The 12,415-nt window shown below is 38.3% G+C and overlaps 1 protein-coding gene across 4 annotated transcripts in view; it reads left to right on the top strand.

Moving 5' to 3' along the window:
• Nucleotides 1-12,415, top strand: part of NRP1 (neuropilin 1) — a 170,667-nt gene that overhangs the window by 68,557 nt on the left and 89,695 nt on the right. For all 4 annotated transcript variants that reach the window (XM_008156279.3, XM_008156278.3, XM_008156277.2 and 1 more), the window contains exons 4-6: nt 625-852; nt 7,489-7,644; nt 9,997-10,163. In XM_008156279.3, coding sequence (XP_008154501.2) covers nt 625-852; nt 7,489-7,644; nt 9,997-10,163 — 551 coding nt within the window. The remainder of the gene's footprint in view (nt 1-624; nt 853-7,488; nt 7,645-9,996; nt 10,164-12,415) is intronic.

The following is a 12,415-nucleotide window of genomic DNA, read 5'->3' as shown; positions in this document are numbered from 1 at the left end:
CAGCATGGCCTGTAATCACAGTTATGAGGCCCTCACTAGCAGCCACACTTTACCAGCACACCTGTGTCAACACCGCTCGGAATGAGTCACTCACCCTGGGTACATGTACGAATTACCTTTCACATTTAGTTTGTCAAAAAGGTAGAGGTCACATCTGGCAAAGTTACTGAGTCACTGGTGTAGGAATCTGAAACCCAAACTCTCTCCATTGAATTCTCCCTCTCGCCTTTGTAAATGTTCCATTTCACCAATAAAGGGCTGTCAGTCTCAAGATTTAAGGATTTAAGCTTGAAGGGGCTATAATTATTTCTCTAGGGCTCTGTCAAGAGATTTCTGTAGCTTACTCATTCATTGTTCCCACATGATTTTATATTTGTCATTTTTCTCTCTCTAAACAGCAGAAGTTTTTTAATTGCTCCACACAAATGGAAAACTAAGGTGAACACAATAAATCTGAACTTGATTTTTCATACCTAGTAGTACTATGAGAAGGCTGAGTGATTTGGACAGTGATTGCAATGATCAGCTTTTATTAGAAAGATATGTGGTATTTGCCCAGGTTATTTCTTAATGAAGTCATTTAAAGGGATTTTCACTTTGCTCCTTTTTCTCTTTTGTTCATAGGTCCTGAATGTTCCCAGAACTACACAAGCCCTAGTGGAGTGATAAAATCCCCTGGATTCCCTGAAAAATATCCCAACAGCCTTGAATGCACTTATATTATCTTCGCACCAAAGATGTCAGAGATTATCCTGGAATTTGAAAGCTTTGACCTAGAGCTTGACTCAAATCCTCCTGGGGGCATGTTCTGTCGCTATGACCGGCTAGAAATCTGGGATGGATTCCCTGATGGTAAGAAGGGCAAGAAGAATCCCCAAAAGGGAAAGACCTGAGGGACGGCCAATGGGATCCTTTCACACATGTCATGATACATGCATCATTTTTTAAAAATAGCTCAGAAGGAGGAAAGAAATCAATAATTCTATGCAGAGCAGCCTTGAGCTGAAACAGCCTTAGTAATTAGTTCAACTCCTTCATTTTGTAGACAAGGAAACTGAGACCCTGAATGATCATGCAAGACCTCATACCTTTTTTTTTGTGATAGAATTAAAAAACAATACATAGTTTTCCTGACTAAAGTATTTTGTTCATTTTATTGACCTGTCTACTGGTCATTAATTCATAGACTGTCAGAGGAGAAGATCTTAAGAGATAAATTAAATCAAACCACTAATTTTACCAATGCTGAGCCTAAGAGAAGTTAAGTACTAGTAAAAGTTTAGGGGTGAAATAAGCATCCATTATGCTACTGAAAAATTTAGAAGAGGAATGAGAATGTTTGGACATTTCTAATTTAGACAGACCTTGCCCACTCTCTAGTGAATTTTTATCTTTGGCAACTTGATCACCTCAATATATTCTTTATATTCATTGTTCCTATCATCTAAATTCATTATACACTTTTAAAATATTGATTGAGCACCTGCCCTGTCCCAGGCACTATTCTAGCCACTTGGTAAATAAAACAATCAAAGATGACTATCCTTGTGGAACTTAGATTTTGGGTCGGGGGGCGGGGAGGATAAGACAATAAACAAAGCATAGTACAAATAAATTAATTATGTGTATGGAATGTTAGAAGGTGAGAAGTTCTATAAACAAGAAAAAAGTGAAAGAAAGAAAAAGTAGAGCAGTATAAAGGTATGAAAAGTGCTCATATTAGGGGAGAGGGATGTGTGGGATAAATTTTAAATAGGATGGTCAGGCTAGGCCTTCTACAGAAAGTGATATTTGAGCTAAGATTTGAGGGAAGTCAGGGAGGTAGCCCTGTGGACTCCTAAAGGAAAGTTTTCTATTTCAATCCTTGTGAATTAGAAGAAGAATGATAAAAATACACACCCAATTCTGAACAGTGAGAGAGAATATCAAATAATTTTCTGCAGCTGCATTGCATAGCTTGTCTTGTGTTTAATCTGGTTTAATATTAAGATTTTTCTAGAGAATACACTACACAAATCAGAAAGGGCAATTTGGAAGTTCTTACAAATCATGCAGTTAGACATGTATAACCATCTATAAAATATTATTTTATGATATTACTAGATATTACTAGAGGCCTGGTGCATGAAATTCATGCACTGGGGAGGGGGTTTCCCGCAGCCCAGCCTGCTCCCTCTCCAATCTGGGACCCCTTGGGGGATGTCCGACAGCTGGTTTAGGCCCAATCCCGGGATCGGCCCTAAACTGTCAGTCGGACATCCCACTCACAATCTGGGACTGCTGGCTCCTAACCACTCACCTGCCTGCCTACCTGATGTCCCTAACCGCTTCTGCCTGCCAGCCCGATCACCCCCTGCCAGCCTGATTGATGTCTAACTGCTCCCCTGCTGGCCTGGTTTCCCCTAACTGCCCTCCCCTGCAGGCTTGATCACTCCCAACTGCCATTCCCTGCTGGCCTGATCGCCCACAACTGCCCTCCCCTGCAGGCCATCTTGTGGCAGCTATCTTGTGATGACATGAGGGCGCAAGGGTGCGAGGGCCACCTAAGCTTTTATTAGTATAGATTATCAATTTGAAGGAAACAGTATTTAAATAAATTATAGATGGATGGCAAGTATGATGTAAAAGAAATTGCCTTTGTCTTTGAAATGACATTAAAATTATCAGAGTAATTTAATTTAGATATATTCCTGTTCCTAGACAGTAAAGGAGAAGAACTGGGTTTAAAGAAAGCTTATATTGTCATTGGACTACATGGATAAGTTAACATTAGTTTAGCTGATTCTTTAGTCTTTTACCGTATAAAAGGGTTATGATGATCTTAAGGAAACTCCTTCATTAAGTAATGAGATTTTGCCAAACAGAGTACTGATTGATTTCCAAGTATTTAATCCAATAATTAGGAAAACAATATTATAATAGTACTGTAATAATAGAACATTTAATAACAGGTTTTTTGTTTTTTTCACAACCCAAATTTGCAGCCTTCCTTTCTAGAACTTACATTTAAATTAACATCTGAAAAAGAGATCCAATCAACCACCTTATTTAGAATACTTTCAGAAAGAAGCACATTGTTATTAGTGTCAAGGGTTTTTCAAAGTAGTAATTTTCTGGCTTTGGAAAATCACTGAGTTGAAGCGAAGAACAATTGTTAGCCTTGCAATTCACCCATGTTCTGAACTATGGTGAATTTGACTTGATCCCAGAGACAACTGGCTTTGGAATGGAAAAAAATGTGTTTGTATATTTGTTAATGTTTACCTGGCCTTGTCCATCCTGCGCCAACGTAGGAGCTCACTCTCGTGCTCCTGAGTTGCTGTCAGTGGCACTAGAAACATGTTTTCATAGTAGTTCAATACATACAGTTTCTCTGCCAGCAAAATTGCTTTTAGGCTTTGATATTCTTTCCAAAAACAACAACCAGAAGGCGCTGAAGGCTTTTAACCACCAAGTGATTTTATGTTGCATTTTATCACAAACATTAAATTAGATGACTAAGTAATTCAAAGCTACCCATTGATTCAAATAGACTTTGAAGAAAAACAGTTCACTCCAAAACTGGAAATCCGAGGCATGCATATTGTGAACCACATATCTCCATCTATCGTGCTCTCTGAAGCTCTGTGGATTCACAAGTAGCAACTCTGAAGTAATTGAGGAAGTTTAAACATATAGTTTGAGAGTCATGAGCTAAGCATGCTGTCTGGTTGATGCCACAAATGCTTGTGCTGAATCATGGAGCCAAGTATGAATGCTTAGCTCACACCACATGGATGCAGATGAAGTCAGCCCCCTTCTGGGCTGGGGGAAGAAGCTGGGACTACCCTAGTTACCTATATCCTAAGCATTATTGATGATGTTAGAAATACCTTTCATAAAAGCTAGAGTTCTGTTTTTAAAAAATTACTTTTATATTAAAATTAACCTTCTAAACTACAAATATAAAATATAAGTCACATAAATATAAACATTCCAAAATATAAATGATATAAGTATGCTAGTGTTTTTCTGGGGAAAAGTTGCAAAGTCCAGATATTCTCCACCAAAAAGGTTAATTATTGTAAGACTAATATACATAGCCTATCTTGCACCTTTCTGAAATGATTCCCTTATTTATTTATTTATTTATTTATTTATTTATTTTTATTCATTCATTAAAAATACCTCATTTTAAAATGACCTCTTAAGATTAGATCATTGCCCTTTTTTTCATGTAAAAAGGTGGAAGAAAGCCAAAGTGTCTGACTCTGAAGTAGGGTGGTAATTATTGGAGAGATTAATGGGAAAATACAAAGAATGAGGTACTGCCATTCCCAGTTCCAGGGATATCTTTTAAATCACACAAGTACTACATTGGTTTTACACCTGAGAAGATATCAATGTAGTCCTACTCTCCCTCAAGAGATAGCTTAGTCCATATTGCTTGCTTAAATTCTTCAACAATTCCATTTTTGAACGATACTTCCATTTTTGTGACAATTTTCTTCTCCTTGGCCTTGGGTCCAAAAGAATGGAAGAAGGAAAACTAGTCTCTGTGTTCATGTAAATACACAAATGCGCACAAACTTGAGATTGACAAGAGTACTTCACCCACTCTCCCTCAGATCAATATTGCATTAGTTTGCTAGGCTAAGGTCTCGCCGTTGTTCAGGAAAATTCAATACTTCTTTGTATTATAGTCGAAAAAGCCTTTCACTCTCATATCTTGAGGGCTCCTGTAGAGAGTTGCATGCTGCTGTCTGGGGCAATGTTCTGAAGGACAGAAGGCAGATTTACACAGCATGTCATACACATTATAAACCAGTGAGTCATGGAGACTCTAAATTATGAGTCTGCACTAGACAAGTTCTCTTCTGTTTGCTCCTTCAAAAAGACTCCCCCTGCCCCCACTCCCTCCAGAGGAACTGGATAACAGTGGTGGGGGAGGATCAGCAACCAGAGCTGAAGGGGGTGACTACAACTTCCCTTGTGCCCTATATTCTTGCTAAGGTCAGTGGCCATGGTGATCAGAGAAGGACCCCAACGATTAGGGCTGTAAAAGTTTGCCCACAAACTAAAGAAAAAGAAAGTTATGAAACCACAATAATGGAATTTAAATGAGGGAGGATGAATGGACTCTAAGCCTCCCATTAAGATTGAAGGCCAGAAATGGGATTTTTTTTTGTGGAAAGAAAATACTTGAGTTTATACTCTAGCTGGATATTTTCATGCATATGTTATGGGCAACTTTACATTCCATACTGAAGGAAAAAAGTATTGGATTGTGGTAGGGCCACATTCGGAAGGAGGAAAATCTGGCAAAGTACTAGCACTTATAGAAGAATCCGAGGCCAGGATTAAAGCTGGAAAAAACAAACAAACAAAAACAGCAAAAGTTTCATCTTCTGAGATGCTCTCTTCTGCCAACTTGGAATGTAACAAAATGTTCTTCCCATAATGCAAAGCCACTGCCCATGACCATGTGATGCACTCTAGATAATCTTTATCAATTCCCCTAAATGGGTCAGCCTTCTTGTTTCCTTCATAAGAAAGCAATATAAACATACACACAACGTTTGGTTGCTGAAGAGTGAGGGGTTACAGTAGACAGAAAACTCTTGGTGTGTTCTTCATTGAACTTATTGGGGTGACATTGGTTAATAAAATTATACAGGTTTCAGGCATACAATTCTACAATACATCATCTGTATATTATATTGTGTGTTTACCACTCCAAGTCAAGTCTCCTTCCATCACCATTTATACCCTCTTTACCCTCTTCTACATCCTCCACTCCCCTTCCCTCTGGAAATCATCATACTGTTGTCTATGTCCACGTGAGTCTTTCTTTTTTCTCTTTGTTTAATCCCTTCACCCTTCTCACCCAGCCCTCCACCCTCTCCCCTCTGACAGCTATTAGTCTGTTCCTTTGGAATTCTGTCAAATCAATTGCTTTGAATGCATGAAGAAGTTCTCAGATATTCAAAGTAACCGTTTTGTACCAACTCAGATATATAAACTACGTGGGGTTAGGTTTTGTTTTTGTTTTTCTTTGTGTTTTTTGTTCTCTTTTCAAGAGGATTGGCTAAGAACTAAAAACCTGTTAGCCAAGAATCTGAACACTCTAAAAAGAAGGGTTCTCAGATTAGTTGCCAACCTAATAACTCAGCTGATATGTGGGACTCCAGGCTGATCAATTCTGTGGGGTTCACTTTTTCAATCACATTGGAGTTTCTCTGAGCCCTCGTCCACAGCCTTCTGCATCCAAGCTGCACATATAGGCCTAGGAACACCTCCTCCCTGTTGAAGGCTCATCCTGCCAGGGATAGGTCCACCTACTGTGTTTTCTTGAACAAAGCAATAACTTTTAGTTGAAATGCACAGAACCATGGGTTTCTTGAAGGGTAAAATGGTCCACATCAGATTGTCTTTCTAAGTCCAAACCATCTGGTGTGTTTTTACCATATGTGCAAAGAAAAAAACTAGAGAAAATGGGACTTTGTGTGTGTGTCTTGCTATTGATCTGGACAGGGAAATGGAAAGATTCTCCAAACCCAGATGGCTGTGCACCATCCATAAGGCAATTTATAATTATTAATTGCCAAGATTTGTCTGAAAGCACTTCAACAAGGGTGTGGCCAGTGTAAGCCAAATAGCAATTTAACTTTATCACAAATCAGTCAGCATTCCCAAACTTTCACTGCCTCAGGGATTACTTTCTTCCTGGCGTACACAGTCAAATGGCTGCTGGAACCAGCTCTTGGCCGCTGGACACCAGTGCAATGCAGTCACCCCTCTCAGGTTCAGGAGAGAAAAAACTGGGACAGAAGTCAGAAAGATGTATTTTTCTTTCATTTTGATTACAACTTACTATCATGTATAAATGATTGGTATCTACAGTTTCTAAATTTTTAAATTGTCACAATTGTAAATTAGTCTTCAGATTCAGTTCTGAGTTGGACAGGATCCTTTATCCAAGTCAGTGATATTTGTCGTAATAAGGCTCCAGGATTAAAATATGGAATGAGGAAGGAAATCAGGGTTACACAGTATTGGGTCATACCCTGGGTATTGCCCTGGTTCCAGACAGGGTCCCAGGACATAGGCCTTCCCTAGGATCTCCTTCTAGGGAAGGGCAGTGAGGACAGGCAACTCTAAGAGACTTGTTCACCACAGCACCAAATTGGTCCTGGAGATGAATTCCAAGGTTCCACTTAACAGCCTGAATCTCATTCTTTGAAAGTGAAGAAAGCATTTTGATTCTGTTACTGAATACAACTTGCTTCCCAGGGAATGTGGTGATATCTGTTACTGCCCTTCTGAGTACACTTGGAAATTCTCTCCACAAACCTGATCGTATATTCAATGCAAAGCAATTAGCCAGGGAAGATGCTTTGTGTAGGAAAACACTGGGTTCCACTGGAACCCATGTTTGCAAATAGGGTTTCTTGCATCTGCTTTAGAAGAAAATATATTTTAGTGTTTTCTGCATTTCTCCCTTTCCAGTTGGCCCTCACATTGGACGTTACTGCGGACAGAAAACACCAGGTCGAGTTCGTTCCTCCTCTGGCATTCTATCGATGGTTTTTTATACTGACAGTGCGATAGCAAAAGAAGGCTTCTCAGCAAACTACAGCGTCCTGCAGAGCAGCCTCTCAGAAGGTCAGTGTTCATTCACCTTGCAAAGCCTGTGGGAAATTCTCCTTGTTATTCCTCCTCACACACCAGGGGTAGCAAAAAACATTAAGGAAATGTTTCGTGAATTGGATTGCCAAGTGTTTATTTTTCTCTTTTAAGTGGGTTTTCTGAATATCAATAGGAAGAATTATCTGGTGTGCTTTCTTAATAAAATTATACATGAGATGGTTGCTTATAAGCCTCTGAAATTATGGGAGAAAGTGGGAAATGGAAAAACAGTGCTTTGAAACAATGAAATATGCCAAGCCACCTACCTGGCACCTTCAAATATGTATTGGGCTGAAATTCCTAAAAGGACAAGCATGCATTATGGACGAATCTGTGGAGTTCATTGACAGGGCAGCCATATAGAATGGATGGTGTGCCATGATTTGGTCTGTGGAAACCTTTATGTTGTTCTTTCTTATGTGAATGAAAGTAGATATTCATATAAAAGAAGCATGTAATTTCTGTTACAACTTTGCATAAAAGAAAGAAAAAGGAATATCTGTTTATATATTATTAAAATACTCAACTAACTCTGCCCTTCCTCAAAGTTTATGTGTTCTTCAGCTTTTAAGGGCCCAATGGGAAAAAAAACAAACCCTGAAGGACAATGAATAAATTGTTCCATCAGTTCTAGCTTTCAGGTTGTAAAGTAGGATATGGAGAAGACTGGGTGTTTGGAGACCTTTTCTACCAGATCTTACTGGAAAATAAAAAGGCCAATTAAACTCCAAAAAATGTATTTGATTAATTAATTTAATTAATTTTGATTAATTAATCCACGGCAGTAGAATAAAAAACTGGAGTTTCTTTTCATACAAACTTATTTTTGTGCTATAAATATTTTTATATTACCAATAACAAACCTAACCTTAAAAGTATGAAACCAGTGAATGAAAACCTTTAATGCCTTAAAACCTTATCTATTGTGATAGAAAATTCAAAAAATGTAAAATTTTGGTTAGTTGAGATTTTCTGGATGGTTCATTTTTAAAGCTTTTTTCACTTTAGTACCTTAGATTCACATTTTCCTAAAATGTATTATTCATTTTCTAAATATCATGTGTCATATCAATTTCATATTTTATTTTTTCACTGAGTGTATGAGACCTAGTGGAACACATGGTCATCATTGTTAGCATTATTATTTTATGCTCTAAAACTCTTAAACTGTTGAGCTCTTTGGGATCATATGATACTGCATTTTACCCCTGACAAATACTTTTGTGTTTTAATAAAATAAACTGGTTTTGTTAATAATCATGACTAGGCCAGGAGCAGGCAGCATGAGAACTAAAAGACTCAGAAGCGGTGGCTTGGGTGCCAATTGCAAGGATTCTGAAAGACAGAATTAAGGTCTAGTGTCCACTGACTATGGATTGTAAATGGACATAGAGTCATTTTCATCTTTATTAAATACTGTAAGAAATAATTCAATAGTAAAATTTTTGGAATGTGCCTATGTGACAGGTTTACATACATTCAACTTTGAAAAGAAATCAGAATTTCCATCATTTCCTAGCAAATTTCTAATAGTATTCCTGTTAACCTAGGTCCAGTTGGAAAAATACTTAATCACTATGAGGTCATCATAGCTTTGCTTTAAGTGATTATTACCATGGCCTGGCTGGGTGGCTCAGTTGGTTGGACTGTCATCCCATACACCAAAAGATTACGGGTTCGATTCTGGGTCAGGGCACATACCTAGATTTTGGTTTTGATTCCCAGATGTGGTGCGTATAGGAGGCAACCAATCTATGTTTTTCTCTCTTCTCTCTCACATCGACGATTCTCTCTCTCTCTCTCTCTCTCTCTCTCTCTCTCTCTCTCTCTCTCTCTCTCTCTCTCTCTTTCCCCCTTACTCTCGCTAAAAAAAAAAAAAAATCAATAGGAATATATCCTCAGGTGAGAATTAAAAAAAATTATTTCCAGGAACCTGTGTCCATCAATAGATAAATCAAAGAGAACATGTGAGATTTTATATATATATATAACAAGAATGAAATCTTACCATTGGTGACAAAATGGATGGACCTAGAAGGTATTATACTAAGTGAAATAAGTCAGACAGAGAAAGACAAACACCATATGACTCCACTTATATGTAGAATCTATAAAACAAAATAAATGGGCAAACAAAACAGAAACAAAAATTATTGCCACGAAATGCATGTATGAGTCCTACTTTCCAATAAGTTATTTACTGTCACCTTTTGTAAAACTTTGAACACAATATGAAAATTTTAGTATGTCAGATTAAACAAAAAAGAAGAAGAAACATAGGTGCCTTATGTTTTGATGACTTTGAGCCATTTTTTTTCCTCCTTTCAGATTTCAAATGTATGGAAGCTCTGGGCATGGAATCGGGAGAAATTCATTCTGACCAAATCACAGCTTCTTCCCAGTATAGCACCAACTGGTCTTCAGAACGCTCCCGCCTGAATTACCCTGAGAATGGATGGACTCCTGGAGAAGATTCCTACAGAGAGTGGATTCAGGTAGGTCGCTTAAGACCTGGCACATTTAGGGTTGAAGATTATTTTAGTCATTTAGAAAGGTTGTTGAAAATAAGCAGTGCCTGACAAGTGTGTTCAGATGAGAAGAGAAGGCTAATGGGCATTCTGTGGAACTATGTCATGATGGCACACCATCAAAAAAAAAAAAAGCAGGCCCAGATGGCATCTCTGAAAATCCATGCATCTTCTCAAATACTTACATAGGACTCTTCACAGAATTTGAGCAAAGATGTCTCACTTTGGTAACACTGAAAGATCTGATTTTCCCCCAAAACTACACATTTTTTATTCATATGCTTCCTATTTCAACAGATGTTTATTTCCTGGATGAAATATATTAACCCTTTGCACTCGCTTGCTTTTTTCTCGATTCCTTTATTCTACTCAGGATTTAAGTTTTTAAATACCTCAGATTTTACAAAGCGCGGCAGTAGAATAAAAAACTGGAGTTTCTTTTCATACAAACTTATTTATTTGGATTTTTTTATATTTCAAATTATTGATGCATTCAAAGAGTATAAAAAGAGCTGCTACCGATGCTAACCGTGTCGAGTCACACTCGACATCCGAGTGCAAAAGGTTAAACCTACTTGTAGACTTGAGTGAAATACTTGTTTCCAAGTATAGGGTTTTTCATTTATTTGTTCAGGTAGACAAAGGGAAGAAGCAGATTGAGGTTCACTTTTCCATGTAGGGTAATATAGCACAGGTGGTTTATTTGAGGGCACTGGTCTCTGTGGATCATGTTTACACATCCATGTTTGAAATGCATATATTCATATTCTCATTAGGGAAATTGTTTCTGCTTTCCTCACTTTGCTCTGGCATTCCCTTCTCTCCCATGACCCTTATATTCCCCACAGACCCTCTTCCCCACAGCAGTATCCCCACCCCTCACTCATCTCTGGTCTTGATCCTAACACCATATCCAGTCCTCAACTTGCCCAACCTTGATATCTGGATACTCCCAGACAAAGCCTGATGCTCACATTCTTGACTTTTTCACCCACTGTAAAATGAAACACACATATCTGGCTGAGTAGGCTAACCTGTGGGCAAATTATACAAAGTGATTTGCTGAAGGATCCAGGCTTCCTTTTGAGGACAGTAGGCAGAACCTTGCATTCATTGCTAGATATATAAAAATGACTAATTCCCAGAGAAAGAGTTTCTAAGTAAGAAAAAAAACAAGGTGATTAGCGCTCTATTTTCAACATCCAATGCTGCTTCAGTCTTTTGAGAACAAAATATCAGATTTTGTTTTACTTTGGAAAGGTCTATATTAGTTTAACATACACAATGTGAAATGGCCTATTACAGGAGACGAATTCATGCTAACCTCTTACAGGAAACTGAACTAATGCTGAGAAATATCTAAAGGGTGAGAAAAGATGAGACTTCTACCTTGAGACTACTGAATCCAGTTCTATATTAAGTCAGAAATGAAATGCATTTGCCTATATCAAAAAAGCTCTTGGTAACTTGTTTTTCCACATCCCCAAACCAACAAGCAATTGTGTGTGATTGACAGATGTGCCTCTAGAGGAAAGCTTACATTTTGCAGTGCTAAGCGTGTTTGCATGGTAATGTAGTCCCATTCTTGGTAATGTGGAAAGCGCTCAATAATTTAGGGGAAGTGGTCCTGCAAGAGGTCTGAAATTGCAACTGCAGCAATTCTTCTGTGTAAGGCAAGTCAGTAGAAACATGGAAACAAAATAGGTCCCGAAAAGTAATTTTCAACAGGACAGGATTTACATCATTCTCAGGAGTTAGACACAATTTGAGATTGCCCTAGAAGAAAAAAATATCTCAAATGTTCCAACTCTTTCTATGAAAGGATGGTCAGGAGAAGCAAAGTAACCAAAACAAGGTTTATTTCTTTCTTGTGCTACTTTCCGTCTCTGAGTCACTGAGCGGCTGCTCCACATTTTCTCAACCAGGGCCCACACGGAGGGGGAGCAGCCATCATCTGAAACGCAGCCTGTCACCAAGGTAGAGGGAGAAAGAGAGTGTGGCAGAGCATACTGGCTCTTTAATTCCCTCAAAACAAGCACTTCCACCCACATTTTTTTTTTTTTTTGCCAAAGCAAATCCCACAGCCACACTAAACGTCTGAGAGGCAGCAATTCAAAATGTGCTAACAGGAAGAGAGCTAGAAATAGTTGACAATTGTGCCATTCATAAAATAGTTACCATTTATTGAGTACTTACTAAGCGGGCCTGACCTCACTGAA

The sequence above is a fragment of the Eptesicus fuscus genome, chromosome 5, assembly GCF_027574615.1.
Source record: "Eptesicus fuscus isolate TK198812 chromosome 5, DD_ASM_mEF_20220401, whole genome shotgun sequence".
NCBI classification, from domain to species: Eukaryota; Metazoa; Chordata; class Mammalia; order Chiroptera; family Vespertilionidae; genus Eptesicus; species Eptesicus fuscus.
The sequence above is the reverse complement of the archived record's forward strand: the minus strand, read 5'-3'. Positions and strand labels throughout refer to the sequence as shown.